The following is a 25,758-nucleotide window of genomic DNA, read 5'->3' on the forward strand; positions in this document are numbered from 1 at the left end:
AGAGCTTTTGGCAATCTTCGCCAGTGGGGGTGAAGCTATTAACAGGCAAAGGAGTTGAGTGTCTTTGATGACGAATTAAAGCTTCTTTCCCATCGACAGGTAAATATTGTCAGCTAGTTCATTCTTCATGCTAAGAGAAATTGAAAGCGAGCTTCACAGGCAGTGGTGTGCTTAGTACATTTTAGCCTCTAGACTTGATGGCCTCACCTGCACACACCTTTAGATAGCAATGGGTGTTTTACTTCCTTACTTCAAAATGATGCAAACTACCCCTGGTGCCTTTGGGAGGCCTTGTGCTCATTCTTTTGAGTGGAGCCCAAAAGTCATCAGCATCGCTTTGTGCACGCAGGGCTGGAGAAACCTACGACTTCAGACACCCCTGATATTATTATTATTAATAATAATAATAATAATAATAATAATAATAATAATAATAATAATAATTTAGTTAGTTAGTTAGTTAGTTACTAGTAGTCACAAACGCCTTTAGCTTTATTCGGGCGTGTGCTTTCGTACTGCGACGCTAGGGGGCATGCGAACGTCACCCGTTCTCTTCTATTTTTGCAGCCGTGGATTTCGGTCCAGAGAAGAGGTTGCCACTCAGATACCTGCCTTCGGATTCTGGTGAAATGGAATGGAGCGTACCTTATGGACCTGATCTTATTTGTTCGCGGTCCGTAATTGAAGCCGGGGGACGCCAACTGAAACAAGCTATGTTCAGAGGCAGGTGAAGCACCCGAAGAAGGTGCCATCTGATCTGCATACTTCTGAACGGAGGCGAGAGATTCGCCATCGACTTCACTGGGGACCAAGTGCATCCCAGGGGAGGCTCACGGCAGGCTGTCCGACCACTTGGGTGCAAATCGGCCGTGCGTTTCCCCTAGGGGAATACCACGGCGCTACCGGGGGAGGTGCGAAAGAAGCTGTGCTTTGACACCTGTGAAAGGCTCAGAACAGTGAGCATCAGATCGGGGGGCGGGGTATCCGACCTCGTGGCTTTCCAGGGTGCTGTCGAGGGCCAGCTCTCACCAGCCCCGGTGCGCGTGGCAAAAGGTCACAGGGGAGGGGAGGGGAGGACCCCGCTGGTGAATGAGATCATCAGTATTGAACCCACAAGTTAGTTTGTCTCTAGAAACACGTGGTATAAAAGAGACGGTTGTTGTGCTAAGAACAGGCAGCGGGTGTTTGCACTGTCTGCAACATCCCTGACCTGGCTAGCTAGGACTGAGTCCAACAGATGTTGTTCCCTGCTTTAAATGGTGACCCTCCTTTTGTTTGTTTGTTTGTTTTTGAAGTCAACCGACAGCCCCGTCTTCAGCGTCTTCTCATCCCACATAAGTCCCACGGAATTATATGGGACTCAGGAGTCTATGGCTATGCTTTGGATTGCCACTTTGATTCGGAGTACGAAAGGGAGCGGAGCATTGGCGCGAGCAAATTCTCTGGAAGGCGCGCGCAGCTCCTCCAAGTGGCTCCTGCGTTCTGGACAGGGGTGCCAACTTGAATAAAATATTGGGGGGGGGGGCAGGTAAGCCCCGCCCCACCTAATGGATCACATGACTTGACACACGCACACTATTTGAAAGGCAATGCTCATCATTGGGGGGTAGGTCCTTTGGAGCTGGATCCTATGCCAGTTGATGGGAAATCCACGATTTCTTTTATACATATGTAACAACAATCCGCATTATTGCTCCCGTTAGTAAAACGCTGTTGGGTTTTCCTTTGCACCAGTTGATTCAGCAGGGATCTCCTTGGGGAACGCAGCTTCCCCTCGGCTCTTCCATCCAGGGTCTTCATTCTCCGTCTGCCCGACGACCCGGACACGCCCCAAACAAACACTCCTGGCGAAGTCGCCGTCTGCTGTAGGGATGGCCGTGGTGCTGGACAGCGACTCCGGGGAAATGGGCAGCCTCTCGGAGGCAGGTGAGTGGAAGATCTCTTGGAGCAAAATCCACTCCTTTGCAGGAGCCCATAAAGCTGATGAGAGTGATGAAACCGATGGTCTGGTCACCATAAGGAAACCACACGTACCCATGGAGTTAGATCCAGACAAAGACCTCCTACACACCATGTGTTTACAAAACGTTTAGAGCACCCACCCACACCCTAATAATAATAATAATGGGAACTGCAGTTTGTAAGGGGTGCTGGGAACTGTACCACTGTAGCACTGTAAGTATACTACTGTTCCCAGGATTATTATTGGGGAGGTGTGTGAATGTACGATGTGTACCTTAATTTGCACTTAGTTCCCACTGAAGTCTGTGGGAATTGACCAGATGCCAGCCATGGGATATAAGATGGTGCACCGCCACTGCACCGCCTACCAGCTGTGATGGTGCCCACTGAAACTAGGATCGGGCAGCGTGGCAGCAGGGACAAGGGATGCACCAGGTTGGAAGCAGCTGCCACACACCTGTGCCTGGCACCAACAGCCACCCAGTTGGGAAGACGCATAACTTCCTTGCGTATGAATCAGAATGAATGCTCAGTAAGGAGTGCACCTTGTATAACCTCCACATTTTAACCTACTATTTAAAACCTAAATAACATTCATATATATATATATATATATATATATATATATATATATATATAACTCCAGTCCTTCAAGTACATATGTCTGAAAAGTTTCAAGCTGCACTGTTTCCCAGCCCATTGAACTTTGCTGGAGAAATCAGCATGAGCTGGGTAAGTCAGAAGGGTCACAGTTCCCATATTGCTCTGATGTGTTTTTTTTCTCTCTCTCTCAGCTCCATCACCCAATGGAGGAAGTTTCCCTGATATCATTTCCATCAGTTCTGCAGAAGAAATGCCTCCTGCAAGAACCCTAAGGCCAAGCACAAGTAACGAAATTACAGTTCAATAACAATTTAAAAGTTAGGACCACAGAAACAGGTTATGGATCTGTAACAAAACTGGGTGCTGCGGAGGACAACTCCCAACAGAAGCTTTGCCTTTTGTCTCTCTGTTTTGGTGCCTTAGTGCAGCACTTCCAGAGTCCAAACCTGGCTGTAATGAATCCTTTTCTTGTGACATTCCATGAACTTTATTTTTTTAAAGATTCTTTTAAAATCTTTTAGCTTCTTGTAGAGGCCTAACCATTAGCCATGCTGGCTGGGGATGGTGGAAGTTAGAGTCCAACAACATCCAGGGGGCCTCAGGGCCTCTGTCTCTAAATATAGTGTTTGTGTTTGTATGCAAACATACACATGCAGGTATTTATCATCATCGTTATGTATTAAATTTATTAGTCACTGTTTTGCCAATTCAACCCAAAGCAATTTACAATAAATGCTTTTGTTGAGACATATTATTGGAGTTTTGCCACATTCAAAAATAGCCATCATGTGCCTCATTCTGTCTCTCTCTCTCTCTCTCTCTCTCTCTCCCCACACATCCAGCTGTATCGTTGGAGAACTATAGTTCTGGTGTAATTTCTGTAAGTTCCGTGGAGGAATCAAACACTCCCAAACCAAGAAGAGGTAATCTTGTTTTCAAGAGGCGCTAAAAACAATGCTAGCTGAAGATTTGTGTGCCCCACTATAGATTGTATCTGCTGTGGGAATGAACCCTTTACCTACCTATTTGTTTCCATTTTGCGGTACAAAAACAAGTGAAACCATCTAATGTTAAGGAAGGGATTGTAGGGCAGGTTTATCTCATCTATCTCTGTTCTTCCTTTGAATGAAACTAAAAGCCTTTTTAATTAGCAAAAGATACGTAGAAGGAAAGTTTCAAAATACTGCAGAATAATAAAGAGAAAGGGGCAATGTATATAAAGAATTGTGTAGAAAAGTAAGATACATTAGCTAATCTGAGTCTCAATGGTACCTTGTGTCCATTGATAATAACAGGGCAGAAGGTAGGGAGAACAACAGTGGATGGAGCCATAGCCAATTACAGGCAGAGTTTTGTCCCATCCTTCCTGCTGAGGAGTTCAAGGTGGAGCAATACTAAGAAGAAGGAAGCTGGCAGCCAGTACCACCTCCTGGACCGGATGTGAGTCAGAAGGCAGGGGAGGGCCACCTGGTGGCAGATGGAGGTTGGTGGGCCAGTGTTGCACCTGCCATAATGGACCAGCCTCCACTGGTGATCCTGAAACTTATACCCATTTACGTGGGAGCAATGGCATTGAATTTGCTGCTTACATCTTAATAAACTGTATAGGATCACACTGTTTCAAAGCAAGTATAATTCACATCCCTCTCTGGTGCTGAGCTTGTTTTTATTGTAATCTTAGAGACAACTCTCATGCCTGATAAAAAAAAACAAAGTTTTGGCTCTTTCTGACGCTGTCTGTGCCACACATGATGAATGTTGGCTAAAGCATGGAAGAGCAATCCAGTGGACATTCTAGTCAGATCAGATTGTACATTTAACAATGCAAGCAAGCCTCGCTTTCAAAAGGTGCCCTGATTTTTTTCCTTCGTAGAAAACATTGCATATGAAGTCAACTTCAAGGAGAGAAATATTGAAGGTACTTGTTGCAACTGTTACTGCTATAACTGTCTTTACTACAGATAGCTATTAGGAGGACTTCAGCGTTTAGTCAGCCAATGAGATTAATCGGTATAAACCCCTTTGGTTGAGTGACAAGGTACTACCCAATTAATTAGGCTTACATGATAAAAACACAGTATGTATGGATTGTTTAAATCCACATTTATTGGGAAAGAAACTGTGTCTCTTTCATATAAGGTAAAGGTAAAGGGACCCCTGACCATTAGGTCCAGTCGTGACCGACTCTGGGGTTGCGCGCTCATCTTGCTTTATTGGCCAAGGGAGCCGGCATACAGCTTCCAGGTCATGTGGCCAGCATGACATAAACACTTCTGGCAAACCAGAGCAGCACATGGAAACGCCGTTTACCTTCCCGCTGTAGCGGTTCCTATTTATCTACTTGCATTTTGACATGCTTTCGAACAGCTAGGTTGGCAGGAGCTGGGACCAAGCAACGGGAACTCACCCCGTCACAGGGATTCAAACCGCCGACCTTCTGATCGGCAAGCCCTAGGCTCAGTGGTTTAACCACAGCACCACCTGGGTCCCCCGTGTCTCTTTCATATACTGCCTCACAATTCATCCCTATCCCAGATTGTAGAACTGAGAAGAAATTCAGATTGCATAAACGATACTAGGCCTTTTAAGCCCTGTATCAATTGGGCAGATGGACACCATATATACATGCTTGATTGTCCTTTTAAAAAAAACCTGACCAACTGAACGAGAAAATGAGAAGAGAACAGGCATGGTCCTCCTAAGAAAAATATAATTTCATAGGCGAGGAAAAGCAGGTTTCTTTGTGTGTAGGGATACCATTCTTGAAATGTTTGCTGTTTGTTTGTTTGTTTGTTTGTTTGTTTGTTTGTTTATACTGTATGTCTTTTTTTACCAAGGTCAGCTTTTTTTCCTCTTGCATTATCAGTGCAAATTGGCAATAATATTGCTAATTTTATTGGAATTTTAGTGGAAAATATAATTTTAATTATTCCTTATGCATTCTTAACCATGTATTGTGTATTATTTGAACAACGTATAAAGCAGAACTATTTTAAGAAATACAGTAAGCCCTGGGAAATGATGCCAAAAACACAGTGTAAGAAGAGTTATCTTTTGTGTTTGGTAGAAATCTGCATATGCTGTGGAAGCCTTGAGATTCACACTCAGCACCCTTTGTTTCAAGGAGGAATGTGTGCTCCATGCACAGTGAGTAGCTGATTTGGGTCAGACATAATAATAATAATAATAATAATAATTTATTTATACCCCGCCCATCTGGCTGGGTTTCCCCAGCCACTCTGGGCAGCTTCCAACAGAAAAATAAAACACAGTGATCTATTAAACATTAAAAGCCTCCCTAAACAGGGCTGCCTTCAGATGTCTTCTAAAAGTCTGGTAGTTGTTTTTCTCTTTGACATCTGATGGGAGGGTGTTCCACAGGGCTACACTTCCTTTATCGAACAGGCTGGGCAACTTTTCTTTAAAAAATAAAAGAGGAATCAAGGAATTGCTGGAAAAGCCAGTGTTAGATTGTCCACCCAATTCTAAAGAAAAATGCATCTGTCCAAAAGATGCTGGAAGTCTCCAGTTCAACTCTCACATTAGCCACAAACTCCCTTGGTGGCCTTAATTAAGATGTTTTTCCCACCTCAGATCCATCATCTGTTCTAGGGGAATAATGATGGTCGCCATCTTTAAAGGGTTGTTTTAAGAAGCATTGAGCTTGGAACAGTTGAAATGCTAAATCTCATTATTAACTAACTACAGTTTTCTGCTGCTGCTGTTTTAAAAGGAACATCTTTTGGAGAGATTCTTCCTGTGTGACAATGATGGGTACAAGACTGATTGTGCCATATGTTGCTGGAGCAAATCTCTCATAATGTGTGATGATCCAACCTGTAACAGGTAATTGACCTCCCAAACCACATTCAAGTTTACAGCAGTGCCTTTGGGTATGGGATTCAAACGCTGTTGCCGTAAAACCTGGCTTTCAAATTCATATAGAATGTGTGCATATTCGCCTCTCTAACAGACCACTCCCCCTGGACTTGGTGGAGCATATCTGCAATATCTTCTGCCTCAGAGCACAGTTCTAGCCATGCCTGCTCATAAGTATGTCCTTTTGAATTAAATCACACATAGGTACTTCCAGGGAAGTGGGGTTGGGGGGCACAGCCTAAGAAGCCGAAGTCTGTAGTTCAGTTGTGCCTCTCGCTTTCCATTCTGCATCATAGTTGTGGAGCCCCCTGCAGCACCCCCAGGCTCTGGGTCCAGTGTGATCGAACCAGTTGTACTGCCCTAAATCCGTCTCTGGTGCTTGGATTGGGTCCCTGTGGTGCTGCAAAGGAACGAGATGTTCTATGGGGCACAACTGCTCTATTCTAGGATGTGAATATTTGTGATGCAGGGATGCAAAGTGGTGATAAGAGTATCATAGAGCAACTCATTTGAGTGTCCAGTTGCCCAGTTTCCTTTTGCACCAACCCTCAGCTTCAAACTTCCATATCGTTTTAATCTAAGTCAGTTTTGTGTAAATCAGGTCCTTAGCCAGGGCTCACTCAGAAATTATGAATAATGGGAGGAAAGGAAAGTGCAAGTCACCCATAATTCTGCTTTTGCATTGCTGGTATAAAATCTCAAGATGCTCACGTTTTTTTCATTGTAGTGAAATGTGTGAGCTCTCCCCACATCAAAAAACATGCACCATTCCTATTTAGATGCCTCACCCCCCCATTTGGATAATTTTCAGAACTCCAGCAAGACCAAGTCCCTGTGTGAAACAGCAGCAAAAAATTTTTTGGATCTATTACAAATATTTGAAATGTAAAAATGCCTTCAAATCATCTCTCGCTGTCTGTCTCAACAATGCAGGTGTTTTTGTGAAGAATGCATGGACAGCCTTGTGTGTTCAGGATTCTCAGACAATATAAAAAAGACATCTCCCTGGATATGTTTCCTGTGTGCACCACGGCGAGCATATGGTCTACTCAAGAGGAAGAGAAGATGGCGTGCAGAACTGAAGCGCTTCTACGATCAAGAGTCTGTAAGAGAAAGTTCCGTTGCCTTTTACAGATGTATACAGAAAAGGCCAAAGGGCTGCGGATCCTTGTATTAACTGGGTCACTTTTCAGCAGCAGAGGTGGGCAATCTATGGACCGCCAGATGTTGCTGGACTACCAGTCTTATGATCACTGACCATTGCCCATGCTGGCTGGGGGTCAGGGGAAGCCACCTGAGGCGAAATGGGAAGTGCTGCCTCCTACCATCCCCCACCCCCCACCCCCACCCCCCCCACCCATGCCCCACCTACCACCACTTCTGCCACCACTACACCCTGGAAAAATTGGCCAAAAAAGAGCTAACTGAAACTAGACGCTCCGTTTCCAGCAGGTGGCAGCAAAACTATTTCAGCTGAGCTGAAACACTGCATGGTCATTTACTAAAATGACATTTTTAAAGTGTGTGTGTGTGTGTGAGAGAGAGAGAGAGAGAGAGAGAGAGAGAGAGAGAGAGAGAGAGAGAGAGAGAGAGAGAGAGAGAGGACCCTGTTAATTGGAGGTTTGTGCCAAGCAGCTCCAATCTCTGCTTTCCTTTTCACTAGTAGTGGTGCATATGGAGAGGCAGAGCCACCCTCCCAACACCAGCATCACTGCAGCTTACCTGGAGAGGCCTGGGCTGGGGTGCCGGTGAGGCTGGAGCTGTGCAGCCGCACTACAAGGAGTGCCAGATTGACTGGTGGGGCTCCTGCAAGTCCAACCACAAATCCCCCCCCCCTTTTGAGGCTTCAGCCTGTCCAAGTAAGAAGCAGCAGGGCAGCTCAGCTCTTCTAACTTGGTGTTGCCAACACGGACTGGCAGCAATCAGGAGCCCTTCCCAGACCTATCCGAAGACAGGGGCGTACCCAGGATCAAAACTAGGGGGGGGCAAGGGGTGGGCCCAAGGCATGGGAGGGGAGGGGCAAGGGGCGGGGCCAAGGCACAGGAGGGGAGGTGCCACAAAGTGGGGACGTGGGTGGGGCTACAGAGCCCAGGTGAAACTGACTCCAGTCTAATAACACCAAAAGGGGGGAAATCCAGGGAAATAATAAGGAGGATCAGAGAAAGGTCAGGACAAGCAGCTATAAAAAGGGACATTCTCAATGAGCCTGCTGAGGACCAGCTGTGGTTACGCAAGAGCAAGGACAAGGCATATCCCATACTACGCACATGGGCACTCATATTATGAATGAACAGCATCCTTTGACAGCCTGGCACCTTCCACGTGTTTTGGACCACAACTGCGCTGCCAGAGGCAGATGGGAGTTGTAGTCCAAAGCACACGGAGGGGAATCAGCTTAGCAAAGCCTGCTGTACAGAAATAAATTAAAGTTTGCCTGCTTTTGCCTTATCCCATCTTTTGCCTTATCCCATTCTGGGCTGCATCAATAGGAGTATAGCATCTAGATCAAGGGAAGTAATAGTACCACTGTATTCTGCCCTGGTCAGACCTCACCTGGAGTACTGTGATCTAGTCCAACCCCCCCCCCCCGGTAATGCAGGAATCCTGCCCACAGCAAGACCGACCCCTTTCATACGTCCGGATTCCTGTAAGCCTAGCAAGCTGAATACACCAAGGTCCGGACTCTTCTGCCCTGCGAAATGCAACCCAATTGTCTGAATGGTGGACAATGTCAGCAAAACAAATAGGCAAGTTTGAAGACATGGCAAACAGTGGCAAAGTTCATTATGAGAAGGAGATGGAAAGTTATATCCCTCCTAAAGGAGAGAAGAAGAAGTAAAAGGACTCCAATTCCCCCAAAAGTCCACCACCTGCTTTCTTCCTGTTTTGTTCTGAGCATCGCCCAAAGATAAAAAGCGACTGTTAGGGCAAAATTCTGGGTGCGAGAATGCTCAGCCACCCAGCTCATCAGGCAAGGGCCTGTGGTCGTTGCAGAGTATAAAAGGAAGGAGTCCAGCCACGATCCGGAGCAAACAGCAAGGTTTATTACTGCGCAGCAGGTTCAATGCCAGACTGAACACCATGAACAGGGCTGCAAGAACTTTTAAAAGTTCCCACCACCATCCCATAATGTACATCGAAAGCATCATACATACATCACTTGTGACAGGGTAAAACGTCAGAAAAGGGGAAGGGGCAAGGGGCATTAGCATACAGGTAAACAGGAGGTAAACAGGATTAACATACGGTAACAATGCAGGATGTCCCAGAACATTGTTAAGCAAGTACCAGTAAGTATCTGGGAGGGGATCCTTGAGTACCTGGCCGGGGGGGGGGGGGGACAATGGGTCCAGGTGTGAGTATTGCCTCTGGCTTCGGAGGGTTGGGAATGGCAGGAGATGGTACCTGAATGGATTATGGATATGCAGAGGAGCACCACCCTGGCTACCTGACCTCTTGCTTAAAGGATTATGGCTGTTCCCTGCATCCCTGAGAGCCCTTGGCCAGAGTAGCAAAAGGGGGGTTCATTTAGAAATAAAGATACACTGTATTCATTCATAAAGAAATATGGTTACATAGAGTCTCAGGCAACAGAGAAAGGGTAGGAAAGGGAGCCTTTATTACACAGGGCTTGATCTTGAGGGGGTTCGTGTTGGTGCGATACTAGAGTGGTGTTGTAGGATCAAATGGGGTCCCCTTGAGGGCATTTGTGCCAATCTTGATTCCCAAATGAAGCCTCGTTTGGGTGCCCCCCCCATAAAATTCCCTAACAGTGACCACCCAGGTTTTTCTATTGGTGAGACAGCAAAGAAACTAAAAACCGTAATACATAACAACATAAAAAATATCTGTTGTCAATGCCAACATACCATCGCTTCCAATGAAGCTACATGCAGACTCTTTATAGCAGGGGTGGCCAACTTCCAAGAGTTAAAAACTAGCAGTGATTGATCTACCCCCTTTGGGGGGTTCAGGTTGAGGTTGTTGAGCTTTTTTTTAGGAAGGAAAGCCATCCATGTTTTAGCGGGTTCAGGTCAAAGTTTAGCTTTATTTAGGAAGGAAAGCCCTGTTTTGGGGGCTTCAGGGCAAAGATGTAGAGCTTTTTTTAGGGGAGCCAAAGTTGCTGAGCTTCTTTGGGGGGAGCCAGTGATCTACCACAGACGTCCAGTGATCTATTAGTAGATAATGATCTACCTGTTGGACATGCCTGCTTTATAGCAATAAAGGGGTGCTGGCCCTTTAAGGCTGAAAGAGAAAACTGAGACATCCATGCCCACCCTTTCTAACACACATCTTTTAAGATCACATCACACAGTGGCTGCCCAAACAGCTTGGATGATAAAAGACACAAAGGAGGGAGGACAATTGGGAAAGATATAACACCATTGCATTCCCATGCCTTCCAAGCCTCCTTATGCAAAACCACCCAGTTAAAACGGAACTCCTTTCACACCTCATTATCGCTGGAGGTTTCATTAAACTGATAAAGATCCCCCCTCCCCAAGGACAAGAGTAAAAGCTGTGGTGCCGACCATTTGCTACCTGAAACAAGGAAACAAATTGTATCTTAAATACTGGCACAGGAGCTTTGGAAGGCTCGCCCTGTCCAGCCTCCTCTCTTTGCGCGCGCGCGAGAGAGACTTCAATCCTTCAGCAGCCAGCTTCAAGTTCTCTCTCTCTCTCTCTCTCTCTCTCTCTCTCTCTCTCTCTCTCTCTCTCTCTCTCTCTCTCTCTCTTCCCCCCTCCCTCCCACCGCGATCCCTGGGAGGAACATCAGAGTGAGTGTGGTGTTTTACGTACAGTGTTTTAATCCACACCCCAGCTCTTCCAATTCTGGTTCTCCATTCCCCCCTCCTTGTTTGCTCTAGTAAGAGCAGCAGCAGAATGAGCTGAACGAGCGAAGGCTGTGGGGAGGCAGCCCGGGCGAGCTCCAGCAGGAGGGTGTTGCGCTCTCTCCCCTCCTCTCCCTCGCTGCGTCCTTTTGCTTCTAGAGAGGGGCAGCTGCCAGCTGGCTTCTAGAGTAGGGCAGCTGCCCTAACTTGCCCCATGGTGGGTACGCCCTTGTCCGAAGATGGCGAGGTTTGAACATGAAACATTTGACATATGATGCATGTACTTTGGGGCCCTGACCTGTGGCCCTTCTCATAAGCCTTTAACACCATCCTAGAGAAAAGAAAGTCAGAGGAAGGAAGAAGAATCAAGAAAGCCACTGCCAGTGTGAGTAGCCAGTCGTGAATTGAACAGAGAGGCAGTTTGGCCTGCTGTAAGGCAGCTTTCGAAGGAAGTGTGTGGCAGAGGTTTGGGGGGATAGTCCTTGCTTAAGAGGAGACCATTTATTACGTCCTTTGCCTGAAGGGCAAAGCAGTCGATACATGTTGTCCACTCTTCAGCAATGTGGTCTCTCCCCAGTGATAAATTTCTAATACCCTCCAAAGAGCTTCTCCCAAGGGATTTAGCAATAGGTAGTGGTGTCACATTTGCCTTTAGGTAGACACATTCTTTGAGAGTACGGCTAAGTTCTTTCTCCACCGTATGCTTCTGAATGCCAGTTGCTGGGATCTGCAAGTTGGGAGAGTGTGTTCTACTCAGGTCCTGCCTGCAGGCTTCCCATAGGCACCTGCTTGGCCACTTTGAGAACAGGAAGCTGGACTAGATGGGTCTTTGGCCTGATCCAAAAGGGCTCTTCTCATGTTCTTCTGTATCACCAATGAAGGCACGATGGGCATTTGCCAAAAGGATAGATCCATGAATCTCAAGGTCATATATGTTAGGAGAACCTCAATAGCTTATTATTTTGCAGGGCTTTAACTGCTACTGGCCCCAAATGCAGGTACTGAGTAGTCAACATTTTTTAAGCTGTGGAAATCGTATGGTGATTGTTTCTGCTGTTTTGCATTTCTTAGTCCTGATGTTGCAGCTACCTGTGACTTAAATAGCATCTGCATCCCTGTTGCAGCTTGATAGATGTAGTAGAACCCTTGTATTTGTGAATGGGCTAAGAGCAGCACATCATTCCATTATCGAAAGGCTCTGATATGATCAGATTAGCATTTATATATTTCCCAGGAAGGTGGGATATAAATAATTTAATACATTTTAAATAAAATTAATAAATGCATTGATTTATAGAGTGCTGTCAAAGCCTGTTGATATCCAGTTAATAAAAAGTCTTCATGTTAATATATGTAATAACTAAAATCACATACTACTTGTTCGACAAGTTTTGACGACAACAACAAAAGCACCTTATGCAAACATGTATCTTTTTATCAATTGTGTTAGAACCATCTTTGGATATACCAGCCTTTGCAGACATGGGATAAAAAACCAATCCGTGTGCTCTCCCTTTTTGACAATATTACACAAGGTACGTAACTGAGAAATTAGGCTTGCAACATGTTTACCCTTTCCCTGTTTCAGAGGTGGGAAACCTTTCTAGCCCAGAGGGCCCAGATTATTATCTCCCTGAATTTCACAGGTAGGTGCAACTTCCTACCTGTCAGTCATCTGATGTCACAGTGACCAGTTCCCGCCCCCCCCGGGGTCTGCAGAAGTCCCATTCAAAGCACTGCTAGCAGCTCCTTGTTGGATCTCCAGAAGCTCAATTTAAGGAGCTGATTGAACAAAACTTCTGAAGATTTAACAAAGCATAGGACAAGGCAGAGCTTTGTCAGGGGCTGGTGAGTATTTCTTCAGGAGCCTCTCTCAAAATGCTGCTTTGCCCAACCCTTTTAATAGGGCTACTGAAGACCATCAGCTGATTGAGCAAGAGTTCTTTGAAATGGGCTTCTGATTTCTGTGGCTTGGCATAGTTGTTAGGATGATTGGGAGCTTATCTAAAGACGGGATGCTAAAAAAAAAAGTCATTGCTTTCTGAATGTTGCATTTTTTAAAAAAAATTAAAATAATCTTTATTAATTTTCAAGATACACATTACATAAATAAAAACAGAACAATATTTCAACATCGATGAATAAAAAAAAACTTGCATTTTAAAGTGACCTTTGCTTGTTACATGGCAATTTCTGTCCAAAAACGGCCTCAATCCAACTATACTTGGATAGCTTTAAGTCTCTCCGTTTCAGTGGGAGATAATGAAACATGTGCTTTAGCTCTTCCATTGAAACCAGTCCCATTTATTATAGAAGATTATCAAAACTTTTTAACATGTTTACAAACCTTCACTTATAAGCAAGGTTCACGAAACAAAAACCCTGAAATTAAAGCACTTTTAACAAATTAGAGAAAAATGGGTGCCCCTTGCCAAGTAGAAGAGAAACAGCCAATTTGGGTGATCTTTATCTTAATCCTTCCTGACTCGCTCCTTGGGTGCCTTCCATACTAAGCAATTAATCAAGAACTGTCATCCTTCATTTACTCAGTAGCTGCTGCTGCGAAATCATTGCATTCCACTGTTTCCTGCCTTCCCACACCCACTCTTTTTGAGACCTAATTTGTGGCTGTTCTTTTTCCACTTAACAGGCAATTGCATCACAAACCTTCTAGTATGGACAGGCAAAGCACTATTGAGAAACCTAATGGGAGATGTGGGTTAAAAAGGTGGACCTGGTTTGAAAACCATCCGATATCCTGCAACATCCCTTGCTCCACTACTTTTCAATAATGGTTTGCCAGTTCACAGGTGCTTCCATTTATTTTAGCTTATTTATTTATTTGGAGCCAAAATAGAGATTCCTGCAACATTGTCCTAGGAAGGGGAACAAATTGAGGAAGGGTGTTGCTCAGTGTAGAGCATGTGATGTACCTGCAGAAGATGCCAGGTTCAATCCCTGGGAAAGGCTTCTGTCTGAAACTTTGGAGACCTATTGCTACTCAGAGTTAATATTGAGCTAGATGAACTAGTGGTCTGCCTTGGTATAGGGCAGCTCCTTATGTTTCTAGCCACTATTGATTGCATTTCTGCAATCTTCGCACAATTAGCTGAGCAGCGAGCAAGTGCAACTGAGTTGAGTGAGGTTCTATTTTGAGTAGACACCTGTTGAATTACACTGTCAGTCTGCACTATGGTGTTGTTTTTAGTTTCCCATCTTTTCTGTGCAAAATATAATATAATGCACCGAAGGAAGAAATGGTGGGATAGTGAGAGCACATTTGCAAGTGATCTCCCTCATTCCTAGAAATTCTTGGGAATGTTGTGGTACTAAAGAAACATGCACATTTTAAAAAGAGTAGTGGGAACCGCAGTAATTTTAACCCCTTCCCTGCTAGCAATCTGCTGTCTCTTAAAAACAGGAGAGGAATTTCTCTAATTCAGAACATCTCCCACTCTTCTCTAAATCCAGGGAAATGGCAGAGGGATTCTCTGTAGTCTAGTCTAGGAGACATTGGGAAGAGAAGAGTGTGGAGAGAAGAGAAGGCAGCCACAGCAGGAAAGGTACAGAGAAGAAGGAAAGATGAGAAGGAAGCGCAAGTCGGCACCCAGGAAAACCTATTCTCCCTTCCCCCACCCAAGGAGATTGAATGAAATACCTACATTAGGAGTGAGAAGCATGTAGCTCTCCAGATGTTGTGGCATGGCCAATGGTCAAGGGTGATGGGAATTCTAGCCCAGCAAAAGGCATGCCAGCGTCTACATTTAGGTTCCAAAGTCCAACATTGAGGGGCCACTGCAGAAGTGCCACTGCCATTTTGAATAACTTCCACCCAGCACACAGTAAAGCACTTATGAAGCATTGTCTGCAAACCTTCTGGGTCTCCTTTAGGGCACCTCATCAGTAAAACACAAATGTGTCGCATTAATATTGGTATTCATCTAGGTCCTCATTTCTCTTCTCCAGAGCTGAAAAGTTTGGGGTTTCTGGGGGAAAGCAAGGGCAATGGGACACTGAAGTATTTGGATGATGTCACAGACGTGACACGAATACACGTAAGTTGACTTTGTACTACTCATATTTCTAATTTTGTTAGATGGGTATATTCTTTCTGCTCCTAACATATTAACTGTATCTTCCTGGGATAAAAACAGATTTGCTTCCAGTAAAGAATGACAAACTCTTTCATTGTTTATTATGTTGAAGTCAAGGAAAGGACGGTTTTGCCCCTTTAACACTGGACAATCTGAAAACTAGTCATAACTGGTTGATGCTGGTAATAACTGAAGGAAGAATAAGGCAGGGCCAGCACAGGGAGGGAGGTCCATGGAGTTCAATGTTCACTGCTGCACCCCTTCGCCATGGCCATAGACCCCTCCATGCCTTCAGCCACACACACAACCCTGTGGTTTTGCCCTCCCCCCCCTTGCATGCTGCCATGCCACTGCACTCTGGCCTCTCTGGCCTCCTTCCTTGTGATAACAACATGTTATCACATAAAAATGAAGTTGATATTGGTAGTAAAAAAAGATGGAAATAAGCAAAAATCTGGAAAACTCTCTAATACAATAACTAAAATGCACAAATCTATAAACGGAACATATGCCACAGTAATATTTCCACAGTGGATGAGGACCTATGCAATAATCTGGATACAAAGAAACTCTCTTTACAGTGCATGAGTTATACTTACGCTTAATAAGCTAAAAGCGCTTTAGATAGCTAAACTGCCAGTATATCATTCAGTTCATCATTCAGGTTTTCTGGATAACTGCAATGCCAAACATGCTTCAGCTTGTTGGGCTTCTTCAGTGGTCTGTTTTTTATATATATACAGCATCCTTGATGCATGAATTCCCATTGTGTAAATTAAATAAAATTAAACAGTCTGAGGAGCTGCCAAAGGGTTAAGCATCAGATAGCACTGTAAGGAATTTCTTCAAGAATAAGTTTAAGTTTATTACCATCAACTTCTTTGTTCAAACACTGCTGTTTAATCAATGTGTAAAACGGATTCGTTTGTTTGTTTTGGATAAAAAAAACAGCCTACCAGAAATGCTAGGGAAGGAACAAGAAGCCATCGGTTTTGATTACATTGCGATGGTTAACCTGTGGCCCTCCATATGTTGTTATATTTCTGCTGTCACCACCCCTGACAATTGAGTATGCAGTTGGGGCTAATGGGAGTTGAACAGCAACAACATCTGGAGGGCTATAGATTCTCAACATCTGTTATAGATGGAGGGGAAACGGTCTAAATTTGTTTTTGTTTTTTTGTCTATTTAACATTCTGTGGGCAATCTGCATGATAGGATAATTTATCTTGTGAACTGCCCTGAGATCTTTTGATGAAGGGCAGTACAGTATATAAAAATACATGTAAATAGGTTCAGAAATTAAATTTAGTATTTCTAATACTTAGTGCAGCACGTCATAGCATAACACCACTGGCAATTGGTCAGAAGAGGCCAAACTTGGACGAATCAGAATAGTTAGTAGCAATGTGGTTAAAGGTAAACTCGTTGGTAAGGTCAGGTTGATTCTGTGGCTAGGAAGCGGTAGTAATCCTGAGCTAAAACATGCCCATCAGAATGTCTATAAAGCAAACTGGTGCATTTCTGAAAGGAGGAGGAGGAGGAGGAGGAGGAGGAGGAGGAGGAGGAGGAGGAGGAGGAGGAGGAGGAGGAGGAGGACCCATGTGAAATTAAAAGTTGAAAGATAGGATATTGCATCCAAACTACTGTGATTGTTTTGTTTTGTTTATTAGATAGAAGAATGGGGTCCATTTGATTTTATATTTGGGTCTACACCACCCATTGGAAACTCTTATCAACAGCCCTCTGGTAAGAAAAGCAAACATGCATGAAACTGTAGCTCTTATTATGTCTCTCTGACTCTGGTCAGTTCCAAGAGACGGACCACTTCTCTCTCCACTCTTCTCCAGAACAGGTTAGATACTGCGACTCCAACATATTTACTTGGGAATGAGTTTAACTGATCTTGCTTCCTTATAAATATTTGTAGCTAAGCTGTACAATCTTAAGCATGATTACGCCAAAGTGATAATGGGACTCGGTCCCTGGTGATTGTGCACAGGATAGCGGTTGGGCAGCATGAGCCTAGGGTTCTGCAGTGTCAGCTAACAACATCCCAATGCGCTTCCAGTAACTCATGGAAAGCAAAATGATGCAATATATATTGTAGGAGCACTGATACAGGAAACGGGAGGTACCAAGAGCCACAGCTAGAGCATGCTGTGACAGTGTGCATCACACATCACTCACGAGTGCAGTCACTGACTACATTCCATATTAACAGCATATCAGACAGCCATGGAAAGTACCTGCCGTTTGCCTTGTGATGTAACCACATCTCCTACTACCATCTTGCTCTCACCCACAGAGCACTACAAGGGAAAGCTGACAGTGCCTTCTCCCTGGCCTTCCCCTCCAGCTGCAATCTTGCCTCATGGTTTTGTTCCACAGCTAGAGGCTATATAGCCACTAACCGCAGGACTTCCTATAGACAGATATTCAGATTCCCTAGCAGCCCAGATACAGACAGGCACAGGTTACGCAACAAAACTCTTTTGTTGGGGTTTCCTCAAGCCAGTGGTTCAGAGGAAGTCTGAACTGACCTGCAGTGAGCATAAGTTTCCCACTGACCTCTGCCCTAATGGTAATGCTCTACAGTGTTACCTCGGATTACAGATGCTTCAGGTTACAGACGCTTCAGGTTACAGGCTCCACTAACCCAGAAATAGTACCTTGGGTTAAGAACTTTGCTTCAGGATGAGAACAGAAATCACACGGCGGCGGCATGGCCGCAGCAGGAGGCCCCATTAGCTAAAGTGGTGCTTCAAGTTAAGAACAGTTCCAGGTTAAGAACAGACCTCCAGAACGAACTAAGTTCTTAACCCGAGGCACCACTGTACTGGTATATTTTAAAAAAGAGGTGTGAGGGCTCAGACAGGGTCCTAGAGCCTTCTTGTCTGCTTCTCAAAGCTAGGCAAGCACTTACCAAGCTAGGCAAGCACTTACCAAGCTTTCCTTCTGAAAGATGGCTTAAGCAGGCCTTGCAAAAACTAGATGAAGAGTGTCAAATGTTGGTCTTGCACCATATTACCTAGATACGCCCCTGGCTGGAGACCTTCTTTATGCCTAAAGTGTAAAATTAAAGTGTCTAGTCCCTGTCAGTGGATGGATGGAGAGTGGATGCCTAAGAGAAAGGAAAGCACATCCCTCAGGCTTTTATATCTTGCTACCTACCCCATGACAAACCTAGACAGCATCTTAAAAAGCAGAGACATCAACTTGCCGACAAAGGTCCGTATAGTTAAAGCTATGGTTTTCCCACTGGTGATGTATGGAAGTGAGAGCTGGACCATAAAGAAGGCTGATCGCTGAAGAATTGATGTTTTTGAATTATGGTGCTGGAGGAGACTCTTGAGAGTCCCATGGACTGCAAGAAGATCAAACCTATCCATTCTGAAGGAAATCAGCCCTGAGTGCTCACTGGAAGGACAGATCCTGAAGCTGAGGCTCCAATACTTTGGCCACCTCATGAGAAGAGAAGACTCCCTGGAAAAGACCCTGATGTTGGGAAAGATGGAGGGCACAAGGAGAAGGGGACGACAGAGGATGAGATGGTTGGACAGTGTTCTCGAAGCTACCAATATGAGTCTGACCAAACTGCGGGAGGCAGTGGAAGACAGGAGTGCCTGGCATGCTCTGGTCCATGGGGTCATGAAGAGTCAGACATGACTAAACGACTAAACAACAAAACCTACCCCACCTTGCAGTCTATCTCTAAACATGAGACCTGTGCAGCCTCAATCGCCTGCTGTTGTATTTGCATGTCTTTATAACATCTAATCTGTTCGGAAGTAGCCAGTTTGGCATCCATAAGCACCCATGTGGCTCCAGAGGCTTTCCCTGGTGCCCAGAGGTCGCTCTCTTCCCCCTTTTGGTATCTGAAGAAGTGTGCATGCACACAAAAGCTCATACCAAAATATAAACTTAGTTGGTCTTTAAGGTGCTACTGAAGGAATTTTTTTATTTTGCTTCGACTCAGACCAACACGGCTACCTACCTGTAACTCTTCCCCCTTTCAGTCATTCTTTTCTTTAAAAAGGAAGCGGGTGGGCTGGAGCACCTTAGAAAGGCATTTTCAGAGACCATCTTTTTATAGCCTGTTTTCTCTTCTCCCTTCCCTTTAAAGCCTGGTATTTTTACCAATATTTTCGTATTCTTCAGTATGTGACACACCCAGAAAGGATGTTTTTCTGGATGTTTGTGGATAACCTTGTGCTGGAGGAAGAAGACCGAGATACAGCTTCTCGATTCTTTCAGGTGAGTAGCAAAACAAAATGCCTTCAAGAGGTGAATGAAGAGATGCTTCATCACTCACTTGCAGACATTAATTTAATACAGATTTTCAGTGGCTCGATTCGCAGTTTGCAACAACAGTTTTATTTTATTTATGTCTTTATTTGCTGCATTTATATATCTCTTGGAGCATCTTACTTCAGCATTGTTCAATCTGTATTGGCTCCCAGATTTTGAATTCTGTATTATATTCTATTGCCATCAAATGAGATATTTAGTTCTATCTCTTGAGACATATGTATGGTTTTGGTCCTTTTAAAGATGGAAGCTGTGCTCAGATATACTGGTAAGCAGCATGATGACACCATCCAGAATGCAGTACACATATGGAGTAATATCCCATCTGTTAACAGGTAACTGCTTTCTCAGATATCACAGAGGTTTGGGTCCTACCCACTGCAGCAGGAGAAATCAACTTTGATCCATATCCCATGTGACAGCTCTTTAGATAACTTGTTAATATCATCAAGTTGTTATTGTTGATATAGCAATCAGAAACGCAATATTCAAAAGCTTGGATGAAAGGAGACTGCAATGTGAAACCACTGAATTAAAATACATCAGAATTTCACTTGTGGATTGAACCCAAACCCAAATGAAGACAAATAAATTTTAGCACATTACCAATGCCAGAATGTTGATGCCAAATCAATAACTGTTTTGTGAATTACCACTGTTAAGTACATAATTACATTTGCCACTTTTCTGCATTTCCCTCTGACCTCACTTTTTGCAACCTCTTCCCTCACACCAGCCAAAAACAACAACAACCCCATGTGATACTCAGGATAACACTTTGTGCATCTGATGAACCAGTGGGCTGTAATTCACAAAAAGTTATGGCATTATAAAGTTGCTCGCCTTTTAAGATGCCACAAGACTCAAAAGACTAATGCTGCTCTTCTGGAAATTGTTGTAACTTGTTCACCGTCCTGTTTCAGTTTGTGTGGGTCTGAAGGCCTGTTGAAACTAGAAGGCAGCGAAAAAAGAGGAAGAAACTCAAGTTGCTTGAAGAAAAATACATTTGAGGCCTGACGTGTTTTGGAACAATACTTCCTTTGCGTCACTATAAATATATAAATAATACATGAAATAGGGGAGTAAAAAATAAGAGCAAGCATTTATCTAGTAAAACCAAATAAAAACAGAACACCTAAAAACAAGGCAAGTCTTACATCTTCGGCATTACAGTACAGTATTGGTTTTCTAATTGTTCTCCATACAAAAATAAAATAGAAAAAATCCTTCCAGTAGCACCTTAGAGACCAACTAAGTTTGTCATTGGTATGAGCTTTCGTGTGCATGCACACTTCCTCAGATGTATCTTCTGAAGAAGTGTGCATGCACACGAAAGCTCACACCAATGACAAACTTAATTGGTCTCTAAGGTCTCTAAGTTGGTCTCTAAGGTGCTACTGGAAGGAATTTTTCTATTTTATTTTTACAGTAGCACCTTGCTAGATGAATGCCTCACAAGACGAAAAACTCGCAAAACGATTTCAATGGAGACTCGCAAGACGAAGTTTCCTATGGCGCGCTTCGCAAGACGAATTTTTTCGTCCCATAGGGTGCCTCGCAAGACGAATTTTTTTCCGTCTTGCGAGGCACCCTATGGGAAACCGCACTTCAATGCGTTCCTATGGGAGCCGCTTCGCAAAACGAATTTTTCGCTATACAAAGTGACTCGCGGGACGAATTAAATTCGTCTTGCGAGGCACCACTGTATTTTGTTTCGACGGCAGACCAACATGGCTACCTACCTGTAACTGTTCTCCATACTTAAGAGGTTATCTCATTTTTACCCCAAATCTGTACTGGTGGAATGCACATGAAAGCTCATACCTATGACAAACTTAGTTGGTCTCTAAGGTGCTACTGGAAGGAATTTTTTTATTCTGTTGGAAGTGGCCTTGGCCTCATCACAACCCAAAGGAGAAAACCAAATGAGAACTTTCCCTTTTGGCGTCCTGCCTTTAGGAGCCACCCTACAGGGTGACCCATTGCCCCTAACAGCCTCCAAATAAATATGCTTCTCCCTGGAAACAGCTACAGCTCTGACAGACTCTTGTTCTTCAAGGGTGGAGTAGCTGGCAAAACAACAACAACAAACCATCTGGCTCCTCAATAGATTGTTGTTCTCCAGGTACAGCAGAAAAGGGCCAGGGAGGCTAAAGTTGATATCCACACCCCAGAGAGCAATAGTCCTGTTGTATTGCCTCTGAATGCATGGCAGTCCCCAAATAAAGGCAGACGCTTTCACAGATTAGTCTCTAAATCACAAATCAGACTTTAATCTGTGAGAACGTTTCCCATAACTTTGAAAACCAAAGTTGTGCAAGAGGAAAGCAGCTCATGCAATTGAACTTCCGTGTCCCTTCCTTCCCCCTAAACCCCTCTCAAAGTTTCTCCTCGACAGTAGAGGCTCTGGTGCAGCTGCGGCTATATTGAGAAGTCACCTAAAATTAGATGGAGCTTTGTCAGGAAACAATGTGGCAACCCTAATCAGTGAACAGCTAATAAGGCAGGGGCGTAGCCAGGATCAAAACTAGGGGGGGGGCAAGCCATGGTCGTTCAGGGGCGGGGCCCCGAAGTGGGAACGTGGGCGGGGCTACAGGGCCAGCAGGCCCGATGACATCGTGGCGGCGGCGGCGGCGGCGGCAGCGGCCACCTTGTGCTTCTGGGGCTGGCAGCATCGGCGGCTACCCTGCTTGGCTGGAGAGGACGGGAGGGTCGGGCAGGCGAGAGGGGGTGACAGGGCGGGCGAGGGCGAGGCAAGGCACGGCCGCAGACACGATGGCTCCAAGGCGTTGCTGCATATCAGCAAAATATTTCAACCATGTTGTGGGTTCAAGCCCCACCTTAGGAAAAAATTCCTGCATTGCAGGGGGTTGGACTAGATGACCCTTGTGGTCCCTTCCGACTACAATTCTATGATTCTATTGATATATAGCCATAGCATATGCATCGTTCTGCTTTCTTGAATTGTCCTACTCCTAGGCGTAGCAAAGGCGCGTGACGCTTCTGCGCGCAGGGGGGGCAAAAATACTTCCGGGTTTGCGAAGTTCGTAACCCGGGTTGTTCGTAACCCGAGGTGTTCGCAACCCGAGGTACGACTGTACTGTATTTTAAAGAGTCACCCCCCATGTTGATGGGCTTTCTATGTGGGGCTTTTCTGCCCCCCCCGTATTTTATTAAGGATGGAAGAGGGAAGGAAGGAAGAAATAGAGAGAGGGATAACTCATATTTGTGGGTGCCTCTGGGTGATGCTGTGATGCTGGAACTCTGCAGTAAGAGGACGGGAGGGTCAGGCAGGCGAGAGGGGGTGGCAGGGCGGACGAGGGCGAGGGAAGGCACGGCCGCAGTCACGACAGCTCCGAGGCGTTGCTGCATATCAGCATAATATTTCAACCATGTTGTGGGTTCAAGCCCCACCTTGGGAAAAAGATCCTGCATTGCAGGGGATTGGACTAGATGACCCTTGTGGTCCCTTCCGACTACAATTCCATGATTCTATTGATATATTACCATAGCATATGCATCAATCTGCTTTCTTGAATTGTCCTAGGCATAGCAGCCAACTCCTAGAGGCCTAGGTGCTGCCCCCCCCCCAATTACTGGTAAATACTGTATTTAAAAGAGTCATCCCCCCCATGTTGATGGGCTTTCTATGTGGGGCTTATCTGCCCCCCCCCCCAGTATTTTATTAAGGACGGAAGAGGGAGGGAAGGAAGGAAGAAATAGAGAGAGGGATAACTCACATTTGTGGGTGCCTCTGGGTGACATGACGCTGTGATGCTGGAACTCTGCAGCAAGAGGAAGATACTGGTACATCCAGATCACTGGATGTCTGTGGTAGATCACTGCTAGATCACTGGCACTCCTAAAAAAAGCTCACCCAAAATTTTCCTCCTCCCTAAAAAAAGCTGAACTATGACCTGAAGCCCTAAACAAAAATGGGCCTCCCTTCCTCCTAAAAGAAGCTCAACAAGTTTGACCTAAACTCAAAAAAACAGGGCTTCCCTTAAAAAAAACTCAACAGCTTTGACCTGAACCCCCCAAAAGGGGGTAGATCACTCCCAGTTTTTAACTCTGTGAGTAGATCAGAGTCTCTTGGGAGGTGGCCACCCCTGATTTACAGTATACAGATGCAAGGAGGAGGGGCAGACTGGAACACCTCTGCTTTTTATAAACATCACTGTGTCTATCAAAAGCTACAGCCCCCCCTTTTCTTATTCATTTCCTTTTAGCCTTGCAGAGCCACCTTAGTCAATGCACCCTCATTAAATCGCCAGTAGAACCCTTAATGTGATCCCTGAATGCTCATTAACAACTACCACTGAAGAACAATAGGGTGAATTGGTCAGCTATCAAACCTTGCCTGAAGGGATTTTCTGCTCCATTGTCTTAACTGCTTAAGTACCGGTAGCCACTTTGCTTTATTTATTTGATGTGTTTTTGTTACAGCTGTGTTCCCGCCCCCCCCCCCAGCAAGTGGAGAGCTGCTCTCGCTAAAGTAAAGCCCTTTCCACTTCAGTTTTTGGAGGGGAAAAGTGCTGGTTATGGTCTGTAAAATACAATAATTTTTTGCTTCTAGGGGGGGCAGCTGCCCCCTCCTGCCCCCCTGCCTACGCCCATGTAATAAGGGCACAATGAGATGTTACACCCTTTTATATAGCGAAAGGGAACGGGACCAGGGTGTGGAAGCAGAATAATTCCCTGTATGGCCTGAAATGCAAATATAATGACAGGCTGTTTATTTCCTGTTAAGGGAAAGAATGAAGTCACATCTTTTAACATTTTTACCTGTATATTGTGGGGTGTTGTTTTTTATTCTCCAGCAAATATTCTGCATCTGCCATGTACGTGGATTTGTCTCTGTTGGCAAAGAACATCCTTGAAACTAGAATCTTCTCTCAGCGTCCAGCCACTCTGATTAAGGACTTTTGGGGGCCCTTGAAGGAATATTTTAGGACATTTCCATAAGGCATTCTTCATACTGTAGGTCAGCCTATCAGCAGGGTTGCCATAATCAGCTGTGCCTTTAATGCTGCCTTTATATTAACAAGAAAGACTGTTATTTTGACTCAGAGAAATTTCATCTACTGATTTATTCATACCAAGCTGTTTTTGATGCATAGGAGCCAGCCCAGCTGTTTTTCTTCTAATCAGTTGGCCATCATCCTGAAAAAATATGCTTGGATTGTTGATACAATTCCTATTCCAACTGCCTTCTGCAGGAATTTTTTTTTATTTTACCTGGGTTTGCATCATACATGTACACAAGCTCTAATTGTTATGCTATTTATTTATTCATAATTTAAAAACTTTATAAACTGCCTTTCTGCCCTAACAAGGGCCTGCAAGGCAGGATACAAACCCAAAACAAAAACCAAATGTAATACAAAAATATAGTGTACATATTTATGCTGTACATATTTTAAAAATATTTAAATGCTAGAAATTCATGGTGAGGAATTATCACAATTAATGGCTGCAAAATGTTCCATCAAGAGAATGAAAAAATAAAAATTGCAGTGTTAAGAGAATCTTAAAAATTACTTGCTTTTGAGTATATTGTACTTGCTTGTGCTTTCCGAAGGGTACTTTTAAAAACAAATAAATGTTATTTTGTCATAAGAGAAGTGCAATGGTTTAATTTGATTTGTTCATCCCCATTTAAGGAAACAATTTATAAAGTTCTTTATGTGAAATTCATATCACATGACAGTCTTGATATTTTTTATGTCTGAACCCCAATGTACCCCAATGGCTTAAAATGCAGCAAGGCTAATAGGTTTTAAAAATAAAATTGGTTGGCTGCTTAAAAGAGTAAAATAAATCCCACAGGAATCTCATTGGTACTGAATAAACAGTCACTTCATATTCGCAAGGAGAGAGGAGGAAGGGAGGATGATGGAGGAAGGGATGGAGGTTAGGTGTTAAGTGGAAAACCACAAGGTGTATTTTCCCTGATGATCTGCTCGTCTCAAACCTGCCCTCTACTGACTAAAGTCCTGCAAAGTTGTTTATACCCAACATTTCTGTCCGCTGAGTTTTATGTTGCATTTTTATGTTCCTGTACACAGCGGAGAGAG

At 44.4% G+C, this 25,758-nt stretch overlaps 1 protein-coding gene across 1 annotated transcript; it reads left to right on the plus strand.

The window, feature by feature from the left end:
* Positions 1-1,871: 1,871 nt before the first annotated feature.
* Positions 1,872-24,646, plus strand: DNMT3L (DNA methyltransferase 3 like). Its single transcript, XM_035116689.2, has 13 exons — positions 1,872-1,926; positions 2,757-2,849; positions 3,408-3,488; positions 4,439-4,483; positions 5,633-5,712; positions 6,299-6,411; positions 7,378-7,549; positions 12,727-12,811; positions 15,243-15,331; positions 17,044-17,119; positions 19,497-19,627; positions 19,925-20,016; positions 24,502-24,646. Exons 1-13 carry the CDS (start codon positions 1,872-1,874, stop codon positions 24,644-24,646), a joined length of 1,257 nt encoding a protein of 418 aa, XP_034972580.1.
* The last annotated feature ends 1,112 nt before the right edge of the window (positions 24,647-25,758 follow it).

The sequence above is a fragment of the Zootoca vivipara genome, chromosome 4 (genome assembly GCF_963506605.1).
Source record: "Zootoca vivipara chromosome 4, rZooViv1.1, whole genome shotgun sequence".
Taxonomy (NCBI): Eukaryota; Metazoa; Chordata; class Lepidosauria; order Squamata; family Lacertidae; genus Zootoca; species Zootoca vivipara.